This window comes from Carassius gibelio, chromosome A2 (genome assembly GCF_023724105.1).
Source record: "Carassius gibelio isolate Cgi1373 ecotype wild population from Czech Republic chromosome A2, carGib1.2-hapl.c, whole genome shotgun sequence".
NCBI classification, from domain to species: Eukaryota; Metazoa; Chordata; class Actinopteri; order Cypriniformes; family Cyprinidae; genus Carassius; species Carassius gibelio.
This window is the reverse complement of record NC_068372.1, coordinates 30,787,592-30,812,591: the sequence shown is the minus strand read 5'-3', so window position 1 is coordinate 30,812,591 and position 25,000 is coordinate 30,787,592. Positions and strand designations below refer to the sequence as shown.

Here is a 25,000-nt window from a genome sequence, read left to right as displayed (position 1 = left end):
ATTAAAGCAGCACTATAATATAATATTCTTTTGCTGAAGATGTTACAGCTTTATCCGCTTCTTATTAAACTCACTGAACATGCAGCAGTAAATAATGATGTTTGTCTGAGACACAAACACTACAGGAACACACAGACTAAAATAAACAGCCTAAAAGAACATGTCCAGCTCACATTCCATCTTACGAATAATTCATAACACTTTACAATAAGGTTTCATTGGCTAACATCAATTAAGCACATTAGTTAACATGAGCTAAGAATGAACAATAATTCAGTTAATCTCAACATTTACTCCTACATTTGTAAAATCGAAAATCATCTTTTAACAATAATGCACTTTGAGCTAACATCAACATTTTTATTAACTAACAAAGAAAAGGTTAATGAGGGGGTCAAAACAGCACAGAAAATAACCTATTACTTCTGAATTATGTTTATGTAAAAATCTTGATAATGTTATAAGTGGACCTTATAAGGAAAAGGCAGTTCATGACTACTTTCTTTTAAAATATGCATAAATTCACTCAAACGGCTGCATTAATGTTTCTGTATTGCAGTAATGAAATACATAGATGATGTAAATGATAGGATATATTTTCACAATATATTGCACTACTGGATATTACTCTTTGGACACTTTAACATTTTTGTCTTAAAACAGTTGTCATATATGAAATGTTTAGCTACTTGCATCTCATTTCATACTTTTTCATTGATTTTATTGACCATGCCAGTCATTTTGATGTTTGACAATGACAGCCAGACCAGTCGAAAAATGTGATTTTTTTACTTTTTGTAACAAAAAGAGTGGTTTACAATGGAGTGCTGCAAATATCTACATCAAATATCATGGTTACAGCCCTGTTTAAATGAGCTAAATGTCATGAAAATGATGCAAAAAAAATCTGACTGCAGATATATAATGTCATATTTTCTTATTGATTTGGGCTGAAATATGAGCTGGACATGTTCCCAGTGGGATGACCTGAGTGACGTGCAGCGTTTACTAATGAGAACCGCTGACTGTTTATGGTGTCGGTTTCGAGCGCAGGGACAGTCAGGGGCCGCGGTGACACAGTCAGAAACACATGAAAGAGGTTCAGGGACAAGGCTCTGAAGACTCACACACACTTTGTTCTCTGCTTCAAAGAACGACGCTCACTCGGAGGAATCCACAAACAATACAGGAGGAAAAAATGATAAAAACAGCCAGCTGAAACAGACTTTGGAGCTGTGAGCTAAATGCTGTCACTCGTGCTTGTGTTTGTTTCCGTTTGCATTCACGTGCTATCAGGACGTGCACGGAGAATCACGAGATCCACTGCTATTGAGAACAGAAGAGCTGAGAGTAATCATACCTGACAGGAGCGCCTCGGCTCTGAGCCGGTTTCAGCACCACCGTCACCGTGCTGTCCGTCTGGTTCAGAGGAGTCTCCTGATCATACGCCGGCATCGACGGAGCTGGAAACACACCAGGAAGCTTTAAAACACTAACTCAACACCTCTGAAATCCCTACAGTCATCACACAACGTTTCCCCCAAGCGTCTGAGTCAATAAACAAGCTTGCATTCACATCTTTGTGTAAAGTAAGTTTGGGTTTGTGGTTAATCTCATGTCAAGAATGGCTGCATTGATGTTTCTCATTTTGTCACATTCAGTAATGAAACACACGGATGATGTAAATGACAGGACATTTTCAAACAGCAAAAGAGGTATAATGTAGGTCACGAATGGCATCTTTATTTTATGTTTCTGGGGAGATTTTGCATCATAAAAGTTTCAATGTTTGAAAAAAAGTATCATTTTATTAGGAGATCATTTACTGGGGGTTGCCAGGGCGTTGCTATGCGTGGTTACTACTATGAGGTAACTGAGTGGTTGCTGGGCTAGAGTGTTCTGGATGTTTATTTGGAGGTTGCTAGATGGTTGAACAGTTAGGTTGTTGCTAGGGTGTTTTGGGTAGTTACTAGGAGGTTACTAAGGTGTTGCTGGGCTGTAGTGTTCTGGATGGTTACTAGGGGCATTTTGTGTAGTTAATAAGAAGTTGCAGGGGTTTCTCAGCAATTACCATGAGGTTACTAAATATTTGCTGGGCTAGATTGTTCTGGATGGTTACTAGGGGGTTGCTAGGATATTCTGGGTGGTTACTAGGAGGTTGCTAGAGCTTTTTTGGTTACTAAGGGGTTGCAAGGATGTTCTGGGTGGTTACTAGGAGGTTGCTATAGCTTTTTTGGGTACCTTTATTGGTTGCTAGGATGTTCTGGGTGGTTACTGGGTGGTTGATATTGCATTTTGTGTGGTAATTAAGATGTTCTTAAGGGATTCCGGACAGTTACTACGCAGTTAAGTGGCTGCTGGACTTGAGTGTTCTGGGTGGTAACTAGGGGGTTGCTAGGTGGTTACTATGGCACTTATGTTGTTCCTAGGGCATTCTGTGTGGTTACTAGGATGTTTCCAGGTGGTTTCTATGGTATTTTGTATGTTCACTAAGATGGTCCTAAGTGGTTGCTAGTCTAGAGTGTTCTGTTGGTAACTAAGGTGTTGCTAAGTGGTTGCTAGGATGCTCAGATTGTTTCTAAGGCATTATATGTGGTTACTAGGAGGTTTTCAGGTGGTTGCTAGGGTATTTTATGTGTTCACTAAAAATTCCAAAGTATATTCTGGGCTAGAGTGTTCTGTGAGGTAACTAGGGGGTTGCTAGGGCACTTATGTGGTTCCTAAGGCATTCTGTGTGGTTACTAGGATGTTTCCAGGTGGTTTCTATGGTATTTTGTGTGTTCACGAAGATGGTCCTAAGTGGTTGCTGGTCTAGAATGTTCTGGTGGTAAATAAGGTGTTGCTAAGTGGTTACTAGGATGCTCAGGTTGTTTCATGGGCATTATATGTGGTTACTAGGAGGTAGCTAGGTGGTTGCTAGGGGATTTTGTGTGGTTAATAAGAAGTTGCAGGGGTTTCAGAGCAATTACTATGAGGTTACTAAATATTAGCTAGTCTAGATTGTTCTGGATAGTTACTAGGAAGTTGCTAGAGCTTTTTTGGTTACTAAGAGGTTGCTATGTTTCTCTGGGTGGTTACTAGGTAGTTGATATGGCATTTTGTGTGTTAATTAAGATATTCCTAGGGAATTCCAGGCAGTTATTAAGTGAAGGACTATGAAGTTACTAAGTGGTTGCTGGACTAAACTGTTCTGGTGGTAACTTAAGTGTTGCTAAGTGGTTACTAGGACGCTTAGGTTGTTTCTAGTGCATTATATGTGGTTACTAGGAGGTTGCCAGGTGGTTGCTATGGTATTTTATGTGTTCACTAAAAATTCCAAAGTATAATCTGGGCTAGAATGTTCTGTGTGGTAACTAGGGGGTTGCTAGGGCAATTAGGTTGTTTCCTAGGGCTTCTGTGAGGTTACTAAGAGGTTGCCAGGTGAATGCTAGGGCCATTTGCATGCACACTGAGTCACTTCACATTCTTCTATGCTGTTTTAAATGTAAGCATGTGCTGCAGACACACACCTGAGATCTTGGTGGTGGCCTGTGTGATGGCCGGCGGTCCGAAGCCCTTCGCAGTGCTGGCTCTGATGGTGAAGGAGTACGTGGAGCCCGGGTAGAGACCCAAAAACACACTGCTGGTTTCATTCCCCAGTTTAACCACCTTCCCGCTCTGGTTAGAGAGATCCAGCACCGGGTCGAAGGAGCTGACGGCTTTATATGAGATCTGCGGAAATGAGAACAACACAAACATCAGCGTTCACGTTAGAATCACACAAATTAATTTCAGTGTCACCCAAACAAATGATTCAAGAAGTCCTTTGAGTTCCACCAAATTAGACTCCATTATATCTGAAATGCTTCAAGGCCCTTTTCAATTATCAGCCCGCCATAAATAAATAAAGAAATCAATAATAACATCTGCGCTTCTGATGGATCAGGGCAGGAATCCGAAAGGGAAAGTGTCTTCTCCATATATTTTGAGGGGCTTGTTCATTACGCGGCATTAATGAAGCGTTGTACTAGAAACACTTTGATTTGCAACCCTTGATATCGAGATTTCCTATCACGAGCTGCTGTTTTTCATAACCTCACACTGCTATTAGATTTAAATTATTCCATGGACCCGCTCTAAAGCGAGAAACCGGGGATGTGTGAACATACGACTGACGTCATTCGCTGCAAACGACGTTCTTGCAGCAGATCAGTCAGGAACAGAGAATCTGAGGACGGGAAATCTCACTGGAAAATTACAAGAACAGAATGTCTGGAATCAGAGAGAGAGAGAGAGAGGAAGGAAAGGAAGGACCAGGGTTCCCTTGACAAGAGGAAAAAAGCCCAAACCGTCCTTTTGATATCACGGCCCGTCAGAGAGTGTCAGCTTCAGCTCTTTGATACGGTCAAATCAAAGACAGGACGTCACAGCGAGCTCATGGACAATCGAGAAAACGTTTAGTCCCATCTGACTGCTCGATCTGTAGAGCACGCACACACACACACACACACTCACACACACACACACACTCAGTCACACACACTCAGTCACACACACACACACACTCAGTCACACACACACACACACACACACTCAGTCACTCACTCACACACACACACACACACACACACTTATTCACTCACTCACACACACTCAGTCACACACACACACACACACTCAGTCACACACACACACACACACACACTCAGTCACTCACACACACACACACACACACATTTACTCACACACACACACTCAGTCACTCACTCACACACATACACTTACTCACTCACACACACTTATTCACTCACTCACACACACACTCAGTCACTCACTTACACACACACACACACACACACACACACACTCACACACACACACTTATTCACTCACTCACACACACACATACACTTACTCACTCACACACACTTATTCACACACACACACACACACACACACACACACACACACACACACACACACACACACACACACCATTCTGTGTTAATGTTCCTCAGCCAGCTTAGCAACCCCTGAGTACCCACACCAATGCTCTAGCAACCTCATGACTGCCCAGGAACCTCCTAGCAACCAGACAAATCGCCCTAGCAACCACCTAGCAACCCCCTAGTTACCCTCAAAATATCCAGCAAACTCCTAGTAACCACAACATTTGCACTAGTAACCCCCAAAATGCCCAACATCCTCCTATTAACCACAAATATTGCCTATGCATTCATCTAGCAACCTCCTAGTAACCACACAAAACGCCCTAGTAACACCCTGGCAACCACCCACAACACCTCAGTTTTGAGGATCTTTATTGTGACAGGTTATCTCACAGTTAACCGTTCATAGAGACAGAAAATAGAAAACAAGAACTGTCAAAGTCCAGCTTTTCTCCATGTGATTGTGAGAGAAAGTGTGTGTGTAAGTGTGTGAGTTGAGTGCGTGTGTGTATGTGTGTGTGGGTGTGTGTGTGTGTGGGGGAGGGGTGTATGTGTGGGTGTGTGTGTGTGTGTGTATGAGTGTGTGTGTTTGTGAGTGAGTGAGTAAGTGTGTGTGTGTGTGTGTGTGTGTGTGTGTGTATGTGTGTATGTGTGTATGTGTGTATGTGTGTATGTGTATGTGTATGTGTATGTGTATGTGTATGTGTGTGTGTGTGTGCGTGTGTGTGTATGTGTGTGTGTGTATGTGTGCGTGTGTGTGTGTGTATATGTGTATGTGTGTGTGTGTGTGTGTTCACCTCATACTGAGTGATGATGCCGAAGGTCTGCGCTGGTTCTCTCCACTTCAGCAGGATCTTGTCTTCATACACAGAGGCTTGGATCGAATCCAGAGGAACTTCTCCCGGCACTGACAGGAAGTGATGTCACAAACCATCAAAACACAGCAACAGCCGCAGCTCTTCATACACATGAGACATTCTCCATAGCTTTACTCTTTTATTAGATTTAACAAACATTAAAAGAATGTTTGCGAGCTAAAATGTCTCAAAGTGACCTGTTCATACTAAAAAGTTCAATATTTTCCATTGCTATTAATTAATAAGTGAAGGTGTTTTATAACTAAAATGAGAACAACTGTTGGTTTTGAATACTTGAATGCACAGAAACGCACACGATCCCCTCAGACGCTCAGGTTCTCCTCCTCCAAACACGTCTGTGTGCGTGCCAGAGATTATTCCTCGTTTGTTTATCGTTTCATCCTCTCGCAGGAATCTAATTCACGTCTGTTTCACTTGACACAGACTCTGAGCGAGAACAAAAGAGCGTGTGTGTGTTTAAGATCCAGTCGAGATGCGGCTCAGGTGTCTAATTATTTATAAAGGTTGCCGATCTCAGGGAACAAACAAAAAAAAAAATCACGTTTATTCCGTCAGAAGAGCTCTGCTAATGGGGGACGTAATTAGACATTCAAGCTAAATGTCAGCGCTGTACTGTACTGGAAGAGATTGACCCTCACAGACATGAGATGAGAATAATGCAGTGGAGAGAATGTGCTCTCCATCTGTGACCAGACACATTACAGAGCTGAGGACAGTTTCTGCTCATCTGATCAACTTAATGCTCCTTTTGTGTCTGTTTCAGGTTATTGAGGTGCTCTATGACTCTCTATGGATAAATAAAGTCAATAAAATAAAGTCTCGATGTTTCAGAGGGTTTTGGGGCATCTTAAGAACTAGAGACTGAAAGCTGATAAAAATGGGTGAATGGGTAAGTCTTGCTCATGTATATAAAAATTTGTAAAAAATAATTACACAAGTTATTTGTAAAAAAAATAAATTAAACTAATTTAGAGTAAAAGTAATATATATATAATGTATGTATATTAGTATTATTTTTATATTCTCTTTTTACATTTTAACCTTTGTTGTGTTTGTAATTTTCAGTTGATTTTTATGTTGATATAGTTAAAAAAAGTATTGCAGTTTTTTTTTAATAAGTTATATTATCAATTTTAGATTTACTTCAAGTTTTATTCATTTTTTTGCATGTATTTATTTTTAGTTTTCTTTTTACATGTGTCTATATATTGTATTACTTGTATTACAAATATTATAGATTACGCATACATGCCATACAATAATTGTTATATACAGTTTTAGTTATTTTAAAACATGGTTAAACCATGTTAAAATTAGAAATATTGCGTTGGCAACTAGCTGAAAATAATTTGTTTATTTTATTTTATTTTATTTTATTTTATTTTAGTTTTATTTAGTTTAGTTCAGTTTATTTTAGCAACTAGCTGAAATATAAAGTATATTTTATTTATTTAATATTATTTAATATTTAATTCATTTTGGCAACTAGCTGAAAAAAAGTACATTTTATTTTATTTTATATTTATTTTATTTAAAATAGCAAAAATGTGTTATTCGTTTATTTGTTTAGTTCTTTAAATTTATAATATTAACCAAATCAGTATATTACATTAAGCCTATACCTGTATATATATAGAGATAGATATTGAATATTTTAATGAAGAAATCTATTTTATATTAAACCGAGATATTTGCCAGTTTTCAGCTCTGTGTGTCTCACCGTCTTCATCGGTCTGGACGTGGATCTCGGGACTCTCTCTGACTCCCTCGCGGTTGCGCAGCAGCATCCTCACGCTGAGGTTGGTGAAGGGCGTGAGGTTGTGGATGGTGTGCTGGGGGGCGGAGCTTCGGCTGTCATATGATGCCACCTCCCTGCTCTCCTCCTTGCCTCCTCCTCTGGAGCGGTACTGAACCGTCAGACTGTAGTTGTGGCAGCGCGTCACATTGTAACCGAACGGCTCCCAGCGAAGCGTCACCTGGCGAGCCTTGATGTCCACCACTTTCAGCTTCCGCGGGCCGTGCATGGGCTCTGAGAGGGACCACAATGAAAAACAGGGACCATTTACACACGCAGAAAGACAAAAATACACAATAGTTTGTCAGAAATGCTTCAAGGCCAGAAACATTCTCAATACAACAGCCCACACTGATGCAAAACCTTCCCAACAACACATGTTTAGGAAAACATCTTCATTTAGGAGAGAATCTCAAACAATATCATATCTGCTTTGAGAACTAAAAACTTCAAGTACATTCACATTACATTTATAGAAGCCAAAACTAAACATTGTCAACTTTTACTCAAGCTCATCTCATTTCCAAACCCTGATTATTTGATCACAATATTTGACTGTGATGCACAAAAAACGCAACAGTACAGCAGTTTATGATCATGTATGTGGAGATTCAGAAAGCAAAATCACTCAGAAAATATCATAGCATTTATTTTGACCTATTTTACATTTACATTATTGAGTTTGTCTTTCAGTTGAATTTATTTCTCATATTTCTCACCATTTTATTAAATTTTTCTTGCAATTCTTTAAATCTCATAATTGTATTTTTTTCTTGTAATTCTAAGTTTATATCTCACATTTTTATTTTATTTTCTTGTAATTCTGAGTTTATATCTACTAATTGTATTTTATTTTTTATAGCATATATTTTACAACTCAATTAAATTTTTCTTGTAATTCTGAGTTTATATCTACTAATTTATTTTTATTTTTTATAGCTTATATTTTACAACTCAATTAAATTTTTCTTGTAATTATGAGTTTATATCTTACAATTGTATTTTTTCAGAGTTTGTCACATTTTTATTTTATTTTATTGTAATTCTGAGTTTATATATCACAATTTTATTTTTTCCTTGCAATTCTGTTCATATCTCACATTTTTATTTTATTTTCTTGCAGTTTTGACTTTTATATCTCACGATTTTAAATTCCCCTTGCAATTCGGAGTTTATCACAATTTTATTTTTTTCTTGTAATTCTGATTTAAGCTCGCAATTGAATCATGATTTGTGCATCTAAAGTCGAATGAAGGTTTGTACGAAGAACAGATGTGGTATCGCTGTTTTATTTATTTATTTATTCACTAATGTAAGAGCTGTGTAAAGACTTATGTTTATGTGTTTATGTCCAAAGAAAGTCCCTCACAGAGGATGGGAGTGAATGGAGACCGTCCCTTTAAACAGACACATATGGACTGATTTCTGGGACTGGAATCACAGCCCTGATGCTCATGGTCCCTGATCCCATTTCTGCAGGTCTGGAAGCACAAGAGCGGCTCCCATCAGCCTCTCCAGGATCAAAGCAGCAATCAGAGCAGAAGATCAGATGAAAGACCGCGTCTCACACTCAATCTGATACAGCAAGACCAAGACGAGCATCACAGAACAGTCCAGAGACATCAGATCAACATCAGAACAACTGAACAACAAGTTGCTTTGGATGAAAGAACCTGCTTAGAGAACACACCTTGCAGAATATGCTTTTTTTTTGTACTGTCCTCAGTGCTTTATTTTTTTGCAGAACACACACAAGACATATTAAATGTTTGCATGAGCTTGAGTCTTCAGACTGTGATGATGAAGAATCAAGAAGATGGAAATGTTCTGAATGAATGAATGAATGAATAATACACGCAGCTGAAAAGGCTGTAAAATATTTTAGGTCTGCAAGGTTTGGAACACAGTGGAAAACATTTTGGTCTGCATTTTTGGGTTTGCAATAATTAATACATTTATTCAATTTGTTTAAACCACCTTTACCCGAATCACTACGCTGGCCAAGCAGCACAAAAACAGCAAAATCATCCTTCTGAAGAAACTGATCTGCTTTCACAAACTGTTCAAAGCGTCTGAGGCAAACACACAGTCTAGACAGACGAGACGCGCAGATACAAACAGCACAGTCATTAATAAAGTGTTTGTCTCAAGGCCTTGCGTCGAGCTATAAAACACATTCAGACTCAACACTTCTATATGCATCAGGAACCCTGCTCTGAACATCTCTGTGATTATAGTTAGTTGAACCAAGAAGAACGGGTCACTCTGATTATAAAATGAACCCTTCACTTGAAGCCTTTATGCATAATGCATTATTATAAATTTGTGTTATAATGCATTAAATATTTTCATAAGTTATTGTAACCAAAGTTAAAATGCATTATAATATTTGATTCCTTGTTAAATCTGGTTGTGTTTTAATGCACTGCATGTTTTGAAGATGCAATAATGAATACACAAGTATTATAACTGTGGTTGCAATTATTTATCAAATCATTGAATGCATTTTAAGGTGCATTAATTAATGCATTAAATACTGCATTATATAAAAATGTTTCAAGTTTTAGCAGATTAATCAGTGCTAGTATTTATTGCACATCATCTCCATTAATTCACCTGAATGTTGCTGCAGTTTCATTACAATATTTAACCATTAGCCTTGAGTGGCTCCTCGCCGTATTGTTCAATGACAGACACTGTGAATGTTTCAGAAGAATGAAAGGTCGTCTCAGATGTGTTTGCATGTTCCTCTGTGAAGCTCGTCCTTGACTGTTCAGACCTGACAGCCGAACGCTCGCTAAATGATTAAATGCAAAAGGAAGGAAGGCAGATAAAAACAGAAGGCAAGCACGCATTACAGAGGACAAACCACATGCAGAGACGGAGCAAACGTGATGGAAACACCTCGAATGGAGTTTAGCATCGCGGATGCATTTCATCATTTATTCACAACACCAATAAGCATACGACAAAAATGACATTTGGAAAGGTCAGACGCACGAGAAACAGCTGAGCACACAGTTTAAGAATCAGTACATTAATATAAAAAATAAAAGTTATATATTCTTCATATATATATTCATATAAAAACTCTTAATGGCATCAGAGAGTCTGAACATTACTGACTTACAGTAACTAGCAGGATTAGAAGTGTTTATGTTGCTCTTTGTGTGTGTGTGTGTGTGTGTGTGTGTGTGTGTGTGTGTATGAATGCACGCTCACGTACAAGTGATGGGTAAAAAGACGGAGTGGACTCTAATTCTCGGAGGTCGATATGAGACCCACACTGCCACATTTATCCTTTTCACAATTTTCTAAGTTCAGCAAATGATTAAAAAAAATATGACATTGATTTTTGTGCTTTACAAAGGGAAAAAAGCAGGAACAGCGTGTGAATCAAGCTCAGCTTTAAAAGCTATTGATTTTTTGGACAATTGGCTGTATACACAGAACGATTTCTGAGATTATTTAAGAAAGCGTCTGAAATGTGACCCACGAGCTCTAGTGCACCATTATTCAAGTGCTCTTATTTCCAGACATTTCCTCCCTATTGGTTAAAAATACCACTTTGGAACGAGGAGGAGATGAGAAAACACGAGCCGAATGTGAGACGATTCAAACGACTGCAGACCAACTCCAACAGCCACACCATCAGTTCAATATTCATTAAAAGTCTCCTGAATCGCTTTCGAAACACAGACTGTAAGGAAACTGTCTGACAAAACAAACAAACAGTGAAAATCTCCAGTTGTCCCTCTCATATTAGTTTAATCGCTGCTTGATCTGTGCAGATTTCTCTCCTGATTCAGACCAGAACACTTTTTCACTGGAGGAAGTGTTAGGCCGGGTTCACACCGCAAGCTGCAGCAGAGCAGAAGCAGCGCGTATTTTTTTCGGTGCCTATGTTAACAGATGAGAGCGTTCACACCGCAAGCAGAAGCTGCGCGGCAGAGCGTTGCAGAAGCAGAGCAGAAGCAGCAGTGCCGCGATCGTTTCGGCGCTGGGTCTATTTTTGCAGCGCTGCTGACGCTCAGTTAAAGTGAAAGTACACCTTTGATGGACAAAATAAATATGATTTCACACAAAAAGTGCTCTAACTGCACAAAAAAAGCACATCTAGGGTGTTTTAACAAGAACTAGAGTATGTTACGAAAAGGAAATTAATATAAAAATATATGTATAGAAGATAAAGTGACCATGGCCAAAATGATCATGGCCAAAATACACATGTACTTAAACGAAAATTTGCCCAAAATTTGCATTAATGATATCTACTGTGTTCTTAGCAAATTACATAAAAAATGTATGATATTTAAAACCACATATTTTTCTATTTTTTATTATAATTGTATTTTTAATATATATATATATATTTTTTTTTTTACAAAATCTGTTAAAGTACTTACAGTTCTATCCAAAAATAGACTTTTTTGCCGAAATACAAAAACAACTTTAAATAATTTATATTGCTAGCTTAGCCTTGGAGATTTATTTATTATTAGTAGTTGTCCTATTCTTTTAACTAGGCCTATGTATTGGCAGAAGAACGGATGTCGTGCTTACAATCATAAACAACAGCACGTGGTGTCACAGGCAGTGGTCTTCAGAGTGCACCTGGAAAGACAATAATGGACGACACTCGTCTCATTGTGGAAGTTGAGAAATATCAAGTTCTTTATGATCCACACAATGCACTTTATAAAGACTTGCAGGAGAAGGAAAAAGCATAAGATGAAGTTGCAGCGGCTCTTATTGCAGATGGTAATTAATTTTATAGTGTTTTTGATGCTTTCGCTGGCACACGAGCAAACAACTCAATATTTGATTCAAAATTGATTCATTTGGAACCATTTATTTACAATTTCTAAATTACACATAAGCACACAAATAGCAAAAGCAGGTGATACATGCATATATAATAAACAAGTAAATGCTGATTTCAAGATGAGCAGGAAGTCAAGGCTGTGAACCATTTACAATACAAATAATTTAAAACCGTTTATTAAATTGGTTTTCAGGGTGTTTTTTGGTAAATTTGATTGGAAACAAACCCAGTGACAAGATGGTAATATGCACTATGTTCTCTCCTACGTCGGTTAATGGGATGAACCCAAAGTCTAGGTCTTTTTAGTCTCCTTAATAACAAATATAGCGCGATGGCCTTTCTTCTATCAACAACACGTACTGCACGGAAAACAAAGACAGCAAAACAAAGATCCAACAAAAGTAACAATTAAATGATTAATTAAAAAAGCTTCTTGCCTAGTCTTTTTATTTAAATGTATTTTAAATGGGAAATAAAGCAATGCGAACGTACCCATTATAGAGCACTCTGACCAAAATCTGCTGTTCAGTAGCGCGCTGCCTCCGCTGCCGGTGTGAAAGCAAAATAGGCGCGCGCTGCTTCTGCTCTGCCTACCTGCTGCTAACGCGCTGCTTCTGCTCTGCTGAAACTTGCGGTGTGAACCCGGCCTTATTCTGGATTATAGACTCTATGTGTTTGAGTTAAAATCATCTTAATGCTGGATGTGTTTCAGGTTTTGTCTTCTCCAGATGTTCACTGATGGACTGGAGTGCTGTGGATTATTGTGATGTTTTTATCAGACTCTCATTCTGACGGCACCCATTCACTGCAGAGCATCCATTGATGAGACACTGATGCAGTGCTACTGTACATTTCTCAGTTCTTTTTGGGTAAACTATTCCCTTTTCCTTTCCTATTTTCAGAATGTTTTTCATAGTGAAGGCTGAAATGAAGTGAACGAGAGCTGATGGAGGTCTGAAGGCTCCTTCACTTGCATTTTCTGCCGTTTAAAGAGTGTCATGCAGAAAATAGAGCTTTGAAATCCCTCTATTTGCGTAACTATCAGAGGCCCTCAGTGACCGGGACGAGTCCAAGCGCGACGGGGAAATCCTCACACACACACACACACACACCTCCAAACGTGATGGTGAATGGTCTAGAGATGCATCATCAGCACGTTTAACAGTGTCAGTCATGGAGAAACACCTCAGCAATGACTAAATCAGGACCATTTCTGCTTCAGTACAGAAAAATTGTGCCACACACAACCATAAAAACACACAGACTACACACAGCTGTAAAAATGACCCTGATCTAACGGGCTAACTGTTTTTATTTTTCCTCATTTATTTCATGAATCAAACAATTTAGTGAAAAACACAGGAAGAAAAGCAACCTGCACCTGTTATAAAAACGTTCTGATGCTTTAGCTGGAAATACAACAAAAACGTCTCACACAACCTTCTCAATGCTTCTCAAACACAGTAGCAGTGAGTGTGTGATGTACAGCTCAAACCTGCTTCTCAAATGCGTCTCGTGTGTTGATCTGTAAAAGTGAGCCGTGAGAGAGCAAACACGAGCACACGATGAACTGACGGGAGTCAAACACACTGTACGGACGGCTAAATGATGCTCGGCCTCTCTCACCAGCTGCTAATTGAATAATTTCACCATGACATTTAGATGGAACTATTAGCGGCTCTTTATCATTACAGCTTGACATTTAAATAATGTTTTCTAAATTATCAGCACATTATTGGCTTCTGTTCATACTAATGGCCCATTCACATCACCTTTATCATGCAAATAGATGACATGATTGCACGACACCAGACCAGACATGATAAGACAATGAGAGAAGTGTGTATATCTGTCACTGTACTATTTTATTGTTGTAAGACCAAAAATTAATCCACAATTTTCAAGCATTGGTCAAGCAACGTAACACAACATAAAGCATCATAAAGCATCACAGAGCTTCATAACACAACATACGGTAAAGCATCGTTACGCATCATAATGCAAAGAATTGTAATATACACTTTAATGCAACAAAGCATTATAATGCAGCACAAAGTAACATTGTAACACATCATGAAGCATTGTAAGGCAACCTAAAGGTTTGTAACACTTCATAATGCAATAATTTATTGTAATGCACTGTAAAGCAACATCAACCATTGTAAAGCAATGTAACGCACTGTAACGCAACATCAACCATCGTAAAGCAATGTAACGCACCGTAACGCAACATTAACCATCGTAAAGCATTGTAACGCACCGTAACGCAACATTAACCATCGTAAAGTAATGTAACGCACCGTAACGCAACATCAACCATCGTAAAGCAATGTAACGCACCGTAACGCAACATCGACCATCGTAAAGCAATGTAACGGACTGTAACGCAACATCGACCATCGTAAAGCAATGTAACGCACTGTAACGCAACATCGACCATCGTAAAGCAATGTAACGGACTGTAACGCAACATCAACCATCGTAAAGCAATGTAACGCACTGTAACGTAACATCAAGCATCGTAAAGCAATGTAACGCACTGTAACGCAACATCAACCATTGTAAAGCAATGTAACGCACCGTAACGCACCGTAACGCAACATCAACCATCGTAAAGCAATGTAACGGACTGTAACGCAACATCAACCATCGTAAAGCAATGTAACGCACTGTAACGCAACATCAACCATCGTAAAGCAATGTAACGCACTGTAACGCAACATCAACCATCGTAAAGCAATGTAACGCACTGTAGCGCAACCTCAAGCATCGTAAAGCAATGTAACGCACTGTAACGCAACATCAACCATTGTAAAGCAATGTAACGCACCGTAACGCACCGTAACGCAACATCAACCATCGTAAAGCAATGTAACGCACTGTAACGTAACACCATAAAGTAATTAAAAGCATTGTAAAGCAAAATAAAGCATTATAAAGTATTGTAATGCAATAAAAGCATCATAACACAACATAAAACAACAAAGTATCATGAAGCATCATAATGCAATTTTTAATTTAAGTTCTCTGATAAATCCGGACAAACATCTTGTAAAATGTGCGGTGTATTCTGTGATATCAATGCTGTCGCACGTTTATTAATGGGTTCATTAATTTCCTCATCATGGCTTCACTATTTGGAATTTGTCAGCTCTGGTCACTTTCAGCTTTCATCGTATAGAAAAGAGTAAATGACGAGTTTTGCTTTCTCCCAGCTAAAGTCAGAGGTCAGTGATTGGTGTGATTTTACACTCAGATTTCACTTTATCATTTGCATCTTCACTCGCTCTGATCATGCTTGTTACAGTGAGAGCGTAGTTGAGTTTTCACACCGTCACTGATAATTAGATCTGCTCTGAAGGTGATTTCACCTGGCGTCTCTCTCGATCTCAGTCACTGGCGGTCTGATGGCTGTATTGACGGATGCAGCGATCGCTCCTCACACTAGTTAATATAACGCAGCTCTTCTAGCAGGTGGTTTAATGAGATCAGCGGTGCGACCTGTCGAGCTCAATCTGATTTGTTAGACTGATGTGTCGATCTGCTCGTGAAGAGCAGGAGGTTGTAGGGTCGCACTTTGATATGAAGGGAAGCGGGTCATTCCCTGTGAACCCAATCACCAGCGCGATGGTGTTACCGTGGCAACTGAGCATGGGATCAATGCTCAGTGTTCTGCTGGAGTCTGTGTTTGGGATGGAGATGAGAGAGTGTGTGAGGTATTTAGCGTCCGCCCCATCAGCTCTTCATCAGTCAATGCCAAATTAAATGCTCACCTCTTACTTATACAACCACTGTCAGCCAAAAGCGTTATTTTTTAATCTGAAAGAATTTCTAACTTTTATTCAACAAGGACTCGTTAAACTGATCATGGCACATTGTTATGCATCTCAACGCATCATAAAGTGTAATAATGAATCATAATGCATAACACGTCATGATCCAACGTAATCCACTGTAAAGCATCAAAACGCATCATGACACATTATAACGGATAATGCATCATCAATTAACCATTAAAATCCATAAAGCAACATAATAGTTTTTATTTCTATAAATAAGCAAAACAACGGTATAACACATTATAATGCATGATGATTTTATACAGTCTATGATAATAATGCATAAAGCATCATAATGCATAACACGTCATAGTGCTTAATGCATCATAACACATCTTGACGCATCATAAAGTATTATGACTTGTTATAACGCATCTTGATGTGCATAATGTATGCATCATAATCCATAATGCATAACCCATAATGCATCATGATGCATTCAGATTAGAATTTTAGCATCCTTTAACTTAATAGTTTTTAAATCTATAAATAAGCGAAACATGTCTAATGCATTAAAAGGCATCAAAAGGAATCAACATGCATAATGTATCATAAAGTATCCTGACATGTTATAATGAATATTTGCGCATCATAATGCAAAATCTGTCACAAAGCATCATGTTACATAATGCATTATAAATCATCAAAATGCATCATGACACATCATAACACATAATGCGTCATGATCCATAATGCACCATAACACATGATAATGCATAACGCATCATAGCACATCATAAATGCATCATAGCAGTCATCTATAGAGTCATGCGCTATATTACAGCTCTTCTGAACTCTGATGCTCTTAGTGAGAAACAGATCTGCATTCAGGCTGACTCTCCGAAAGTCAAATGAATGGAGAAGATTTAAGGAAGCAAGAGTGAAAGTGAATGCTGACAGAATGATCCCCGTCTGCTGTGTAACAGGGGTTTTCTCAGTTGGGCTGAAGGTTTGGGTCTAATGAAACACGTTTTCTCTGCGTGATTCATCTGACAGCATGTACATTATGACTGACAGATACGGAGAGAGATGAGTTCACAAACAGCCTGCAAAGTGCTGAAGCTGATTCCTTTCTTATTTATTTAATTTCTCCCACCGCTTTTAAAATCAAACTTAAAAAAATAAAAGCAGACAAACAGTCAGGAGTGAATTTATCTTCATTAGCGCTGAAGCTCATCTGCTTCCACTCAGCTGCCATTACTGATGACGAACGACTTCAGAACCAGAGACGAATGACAGATTAAAAAAGGGAAAAACAGGGAAGAAAGAAAGTTTCAAAATAGAGACAGAAAAAAAGAACTAATAGAAAATAGATAAGAAAGAAAATTAAATAAATCAGAAAAAGTTTCTATATATTTATATATTTTATTATACATTATACATGCATATGTATTTATATTGTATATATTAATAATAAATTAAAATATAATACATTATAAAATATTATGAAAATTATAGTATTAAAATATTAAAAAGTATAATTAACTAACTATATTAACTATAAAATGCACAAAAAGTTTAAAATACACACAAAAATAAAAATATATAAAACTGTAAATATTTCAAATACAGTATAAAACATAATGAAAGTTTTAGTATGGAAAAAAGTGTTTTAGATAGTGTTTTGTATTATATTTATTCACTAGTTGAAGTAAAACATTTCAGAAAAAAAAGAAAGAAAAAGGATAAAAAGTAAAAAGAGAAAAAATAAATTAAAAGAGAAAATACAATAAAATAAAAATACAAAAGAAAGTAGAGTAAGGAAGAAAAAAATAATAAACAGTAAAAGAAAGTAAGTTTTCATTGATCATAAAATCCTTTGTTTATGTGCGTGAGAGATCAAGCCTCACATCCCATGATGCATCACACCGAGTTTATCCTCAATGGTTCTCATGTGAGGCGTCAGGTCTGAGTGAACATCATATGAATATTATGATTAATGTTAAGTAATTTCTCCAACAGAGGCTCATATCAGATCGAGCCCTTGAAGGTCTGTGAGGCAGAAGACAGTATGAGATGTTTCTGTGAAGACGATCGTGTGGTTCATCAGTGAAACATCTGCTCACATCTGGAGCTTCACGAGACAGAAACAGAGCGACGCTGAACAAACACGCTCTCACAGGAACGTCCTTCAGAGCCTCACAATGAGACGCTTCTCTCTCCCGAACAATCAGTGAACCCCAGCGACCCGAGCGACCTCGTGAACACACGCACAAACATCACGTCTGAAAGATTCACAGAAAACACTGGGAAGGCTGAAGGACTGTATACAGAAGTTTCATTTTAAAATAGAATAAAACACAGCATTAAACATTATGAAAGTCATGGTATAAATATAATAATAATAACAACAACAATAAACATTTTATATGTTATGGAATAAAATTATATATGGAGAAAAATGTATATATAAATTCTATAAATAACATTTGTTTATATTTACACTTATCTATTTTGATATTTTACTATATATTCGCATATGCATATATACATATATATATATACATAAAAAGTTAAAAACAGAATAAAATGCAAGTATAAAGGATTTGAAATATAGTATCAAACATAATAAAATGTATAGTATAAAAAAGCACAAATAGATATATACTGATATATATATATTAAATATGATATAAAAATAGAAATACATTATGAAAATTATGGAATTAAAAATAAAAAAGAATATTTATAAGTAAAGCTATAAAAATTAAATGCTTAAAATATACTAAAAATATAAATATAAAAACTTAAAATATGAAATATAATATAATAATAAACTTATGAAAGTTACAGAATAACTAAGTATAATAGAAATACATTTTATATAGTCTATATATAATAAGAGTATTATAAAATATACATATAGTAAAAAATATAAATATAGTATGACAAAGTACTAAAATACTATTTTAATACTAATAAAAAAATAAGTATAAAAGCCTTAAATTATACTGCTAAAATATGAATACAGTATATAACATTATGAATATTTAAGTATTAAAAATGAAAATATGAATAAAAAACACACTCACAAATTTTTTTTATATATAATATATATAATAATATATAAAAATATAAAAACAAATTAATACAGAAAGTCATAGTATGGAAAATGCAAAAGGTCTATTTCTTAAAGCTTCTTATATACTATAAAACATGATAATATAATATATTATCATGTTTTATAGTATATTATCTTTTATGCATCCACACACTCTGTAGAAGCAGTTTTTGTGTGTAATTTCGGCGCAGCTCTCAAGGTCATCACCGATTGTATTGTGTCTTGTTCACAGGCAGATTTATTCACTAGTTTTTAGTAAAAACGGCTTTTATTTCAGCTCTTCGGGAGGAAAAAGCACATAATCAGAGGAAGCTTTGCATTCAGACGAATGTCTTTGTGCGGCTGACGAAACAATAACGTGCAGAAATGATAAGCCTGCATACCTCCCACAAAATAATTCACTTTCAAGGGTACAACTCTTTTTTCTCTGTACGTCTGTTTCTTTGTCGCTGGACTTCCATTAAGCTCAGGATAGAGGGAACAAAGACAGGAGAAAAAACCCTGGTTTCTGCATCAGCTTCAGCGCTGAAACACATTTGTTGAAGATGTAAAGTACGACTGACTGAACAGAGCGGTCGCTCAGGCATTGGGCTAATGAACGGACTAATGAACACCTGTTAGTGTTAGTGCAGGTGAACAGAGGATGTGATCTAAGATTCAAACCCAAGACTGAAATACCAGGATGTGTTAGTCATGATTACACTCTTAAAAATAACGCTTCATTATTGGCTTCTGTTCTACCATTTATTCATATTTTATTATAGGTTTTTTTTTCCTGTTTTAATTTCATTTAAAGTTTTATAAATTTTGTTGTGTGATTTTTATTTGTTTTCTTAATATATCTAAGTTGTTTTTAACAGTTGTAATTTTTCTTAATATTTTGAATTAGTTTTTAATTTTAGACGGAATGTATGCTTTTTAATTTTAGTTTACATTTAATTTCAGTAATGTAACATTGTTTGTTTGATGTTAATATTGTTGATAATCACATTTTTGTTTTTAGTAATATTTTGTTTCAATGCTTATTTTATTTCAAGTAACAAATATGTTACCCCAGATCATAAAAACTGTAATAAGGGTAACATTTTTAAAAATTTAATTTATAAACATCATCTGAATCTGAATAAATGATCTCTCCAGTGATGTGTGGTTTGTTCGGAGGACAATATTTGTCTGAGATACAACTATTAGAAAATCTGGAATCTGAGGGAGCAAAAAAAATCTAAATATTGAGAAAATCATCTTTAAAGTTGTTCAAACTAATTCTTAGCAATGTATATTACTAATCAAACATTAAGTTTTGATATATTTACGGTAGGAGATTTACTAAATATCTTCATGGAACATGATCTTTACTTAATATCCTAATGATTTTTGTCATCAAAGAGAAATGTATCATTTGTATCATTTGTAAATGTATCGTTTTGACCGATACAATGTATCGTTGTCTGTGCTACAGATACACCCCAGAAACTCAAGACTGCTTCTGTGCTCCAGGGACACTAAAATAAAGTTTTTTTGACTTCCAATATATGAACAAAAACTGATATATGGACAGGGAACTGTAATCCCGTTTATTGATTCCCAAATAACTCTTGTATGTTCCACAGAGGTTTGGAGTGACATGAAGGAGAGGAAATGACATCATCTCCTCACCTCAGCATCTCTCAGAAACATCATCCGAGTTGATCTGGGTTACCTGCACATTTGGTGCGGGCTCTCAGCGGCGGCCCCGGGGCCCCGGTTCCTCCCTCCAGGGGCCGTGTCAGCAGAACGCTGATCTCGTACTCCGTGTCGGGGTCCAGATGGCCGATCTTGTGCGAGGTTTTATCGACGGGCTGCAGGTCGTACATGGTGCCGGAGACGGTGCGGTACTCCACCTCGCGGTTGATGATGGGTCCGTCTCCGTTGATGGAGTTCGCATTGAGCTGGATCCAGAGATACGTGGCCCCGACCGCCATGAGCTGAGGAGGAGCGATGGGAACCGGCGGCTCTGGGAGAACACACAGAACGTTTAACATGAGTAACAGTGCAATTACAGACACACACCAGTCGTTTAACTACAAACACAGAGTGTGTAATCCATAATAACACTTCCTCCAGTGAACAAGTGCATCAGCTGTTGTTGTTTAGATCTGTTTAAACGCTGCTTGATCTGTGCAGATTTCTCTCCTGATTCAGACCAGAACACTTTTTCACTGGAGGACGTGTTATTCTGGATTATAGACTCTATGTGTTTGAGTTAAAATCATCTTAATGCTGGATGTGTTTCATCTTTTGTCTTCTCCAGATGTTCACTGATGGACTGGAGTGCTGTGGATTATTGGGATGTTTTTATCAGACTCTCATTCTGACGGCACCCATTCACTGCAGAGCATCCATTGATGAGACACTGATGCAGTGCTACATTTCTACAAACCTGATGAAGAAACAAACTCATCCTGATCTGGGATGGACTGAAGGTGAGCACATTTTAATTTTTGGCTTAACTATCGCTTTAAGATATTAATACTGTTTTCTGGAAAGCAGATCAAAATGAAGTGAGTTTATGCTTAAAGCAAGAACAAATATCCGCCAGTGAGGCCAGAAAAATGTTAACTTCATTAAAAAAAACCTGAGTAAGAAAAATGATTAGCGGGATCCTATCATCACACGTGTGTTAGAGACGGTAACAGAGATCCAGTGTGTGTTTCTCCAGTCGAGTGTGTGTTTGTGTCTGTGTCTGCAGATGGACGTCCCTCCGTCACCCCAGAAATACCCATAATCCTCCACGGCCCAGCTGCTAATTAAACAGCACCTCAAACGAACCACGTAATCCTGACGCCACAGACACAGCGGGACAGATATCAGAGCGTCCTGATGAACCTCGCTCTTCACCGTCTGTCACGGCTTTAGTCACTGGTCTCCGTCTGCAGTTTTAGAAAGATATTGACCTCTGACCTCAAGAATGAAGAGATGCACCTCTGTAACACACTCACGTTTGATTCACTCCCCAGAAAGTGCTGAAGCCTCTTCAAAATCATTGTGTTGTCGTCATAAAACAGACCTGATTTTCTGTTTTTAAAATACAATGTCTTATGATTCTGGAGAGAAATATGACCTGTACATGTCTCACACACTAACCCTAAAGTATAAAAACAGTATGAGAAGTAAAAAGTATATAAAAAAAATTAAATATATTGTAAACGGTTAAACAATTATAGTTCAGTATATATATAGTAAACACTGTACTTAAATATAAAAAAGTTTCAAATAAAATGAAGTATGAAAAGTATAAAAGCTTCAAATGTACTTTAAAACAAGTATTAACTGTATAAAAGGCATGAAAGCTTCAAATATACTATAAAGCTATACTTAAGTATGTTATAAGTTACAAAATATTTTAATATCGTAAAGTAAAAAAAGTAAAACAGTAATTAATAAAACATTAGAAAAAACATTAAAATGTATCTCATAAAAAGTAAACAATTTATATATATATATATATATATATATATATATATATATATATATATATAATAAAACATTTAAAAAAACACACATATATATATTATCATACTTAAGTATATAAATTATAAAATATACTATGAAACATTAAAAAGTTATAAAATAAAACACATTCAAGTTTAAAATATGAAATATATAAAAAAAACTATAGCGTACTTATTTTATGTTGGACTTCTATATTGGTCTATAAAAGTTTTAAATATACTACAAAAATATACATTTTTAATATAAATACTATAGCTTTAATTTTTTTAAGTGAAAGTGACATACAGCTAAGTATGGTGACCCATATTCAGAATTCGTGCTTTTTTAACCCATCCAAAGTGTGTACACACACACACACACACACACGCACGCAAGCGCGCACACACACACACACACCGGAGCAGTGTTCATCATTTATGCTGCGGCGCCCAGGGAACAGTTGGATGTTCAATGCCTTGCTCAAGGGCACCTCAGTCGAGGTATTACCAGCCCGAGACTCGAACCCACAACCCTCGGGTTAGGAGTCACTCTCTACCACTAGGCCACGGTTCCCTACACTGGACCTCAAGCATCATGGATTGTGTGCCTCTCTTCTCTTCCTCCAGACTCTGAGACCCCACGACTCAAATACTGTACTTAAGTTACAAAAGTAAAATATCTTATAAAAAATGTAGTTTGATAAAAGTATAAAAATAAAATAAAACTTAAAAAAAAATGTACACAAATATATCATCAAATATTATAAAAGTTACAGCCTGAAAAGAGTGCTGAAATGTAAAGATATGTGTGGGAAGAGTTTGAGGTGATATCATTGATCTGTGTGTGTGTGTGTGTGTGTGTTCCTCTCAGAGATGGCCATCCGTCAGCACTGACCCGCAGGCCACAGATCTCCACTAACAGGTCGTTTGATGCAGCGGCGCGAGGCTGGCCTTTATAGAGACATCCGTTACGAGCAGAGTGACACAAGCTCCTAGCATCTTTTACACACACATTTACAACTGAGAGCTCACACACACACACACACACACAGGTCCAGAGATCTCAACAGTGTCTCAAAGCCTACATCAGTCTGAGATGGACTCAACATCGCAACTTTGCAAAAATAAAAAAAAGTATGTATAGTAGAAAATATTTATTTTTACATTTTTATAATTCTACAGTAAAACATAAAAAAATAGCACACACACGTTTTACAATATACGTATAAATATATACTATATAACATAAAACAATGAATGATTCCTAACACCGTGACCAGATGTGAGCGGAGCGGCATGACAAAATACTATACAACCTCTGATCTATATACGCACACAAACACACACACACACACACACACACACACACACACACACACACACTTGCTTTCATGCTCTCACACACAGACACTCACATTCACACTCACACACTCATTCGATTGCACACACTCACACACAGACACTCACACAGGCTTACACACACGCACACTCACACACACACACGCATTCAAAAACACACATTCACACACACACACACACACACACACACGCTTTCATGCTCTCACACACAGACACTCACATTCACACTCACACACACACACACAAACACACACTGAAAATGTCCAATCTGTCCAAAACTAATAAATAGAAATTTTACAAATATTCATAAAAAATAATTAAAGTTTACTATACATTATAAAACAAGTTATAAAATCTGTAGTATAGAAAATTATATTTAAAAATATATATATATTGAAATGATTTATAACATATTATAAGTTAAAAACATACTTTAAAATAATTATAAAAGCATAATAAGTATGAAAACTGTATAAAAGTTACAAATAAACTATAAAACAAAAAATATTGCATAGCATTTTTAAACATGAATAAGAAATTAAATCTATTATGAAACATTATAAAGTTATAGAATAAAAAGCTTAAAATAGAATATAACATTATAAGGGTTGTAGTTCAGGAAGTATACAGAGTTTAAAATGTACTATTAAAAAACGTGAATAAAGAAATAAATAAATTTCGTATAACATTTTACAAATATGATAATTAAATATGCTACAAAAAATTATGAAAGTTTAGTGTTAAAATTTAAAAAGTAAAAAAAAAAAGTAACTGGAAAGCATTTTAATATATAATAATTATACAAAAATAAACGTTATAGTCAAAATAACGTTATAGTCAAAAAA

The 25,000-nt window shown here is 36.7% G+C and overlaps 1 protein-coding gene across 2 annotated transcripts in view; it reads right to left on the bottom strand.

The window, feature by feature from the left end:
* LOC127938595 (receptor-type tyrosine-protein phosphatase mu) overlaps positions 1-25,000 on the bottom strand; it is a 160,973-nt gene that overhangs the window by 59,259 nt on the left and 76,714 nt on the right. For both annotated transcript variants that reach the window (XM_052535310.1, XM_052535317.1), the window contains exons 7-11: positions 21,026-21,319; positions 7,527-7,835; positions 5,726-5,835; positions 3,510-3,711; positions 1,361-1,463 (exon numbers count right to left, since the gene is read on the bottom strand). In XM_052535310.1, coding sequence (XP_052391270.1) covers positions 1,361-1,463; positions 3,510-3,711; positions 5,726-5,835; positions 7,527-7,835; positions 21,026-21,319 — 1,018 coding nt within the window. The remainder of the gene's footprint in view (positions 1-1,360; positions 1,464-3,509; positions 3,712-5,725; positions 5,836-7,526; positions 7,836-21,025; positions 21,320-25,000) is intronic.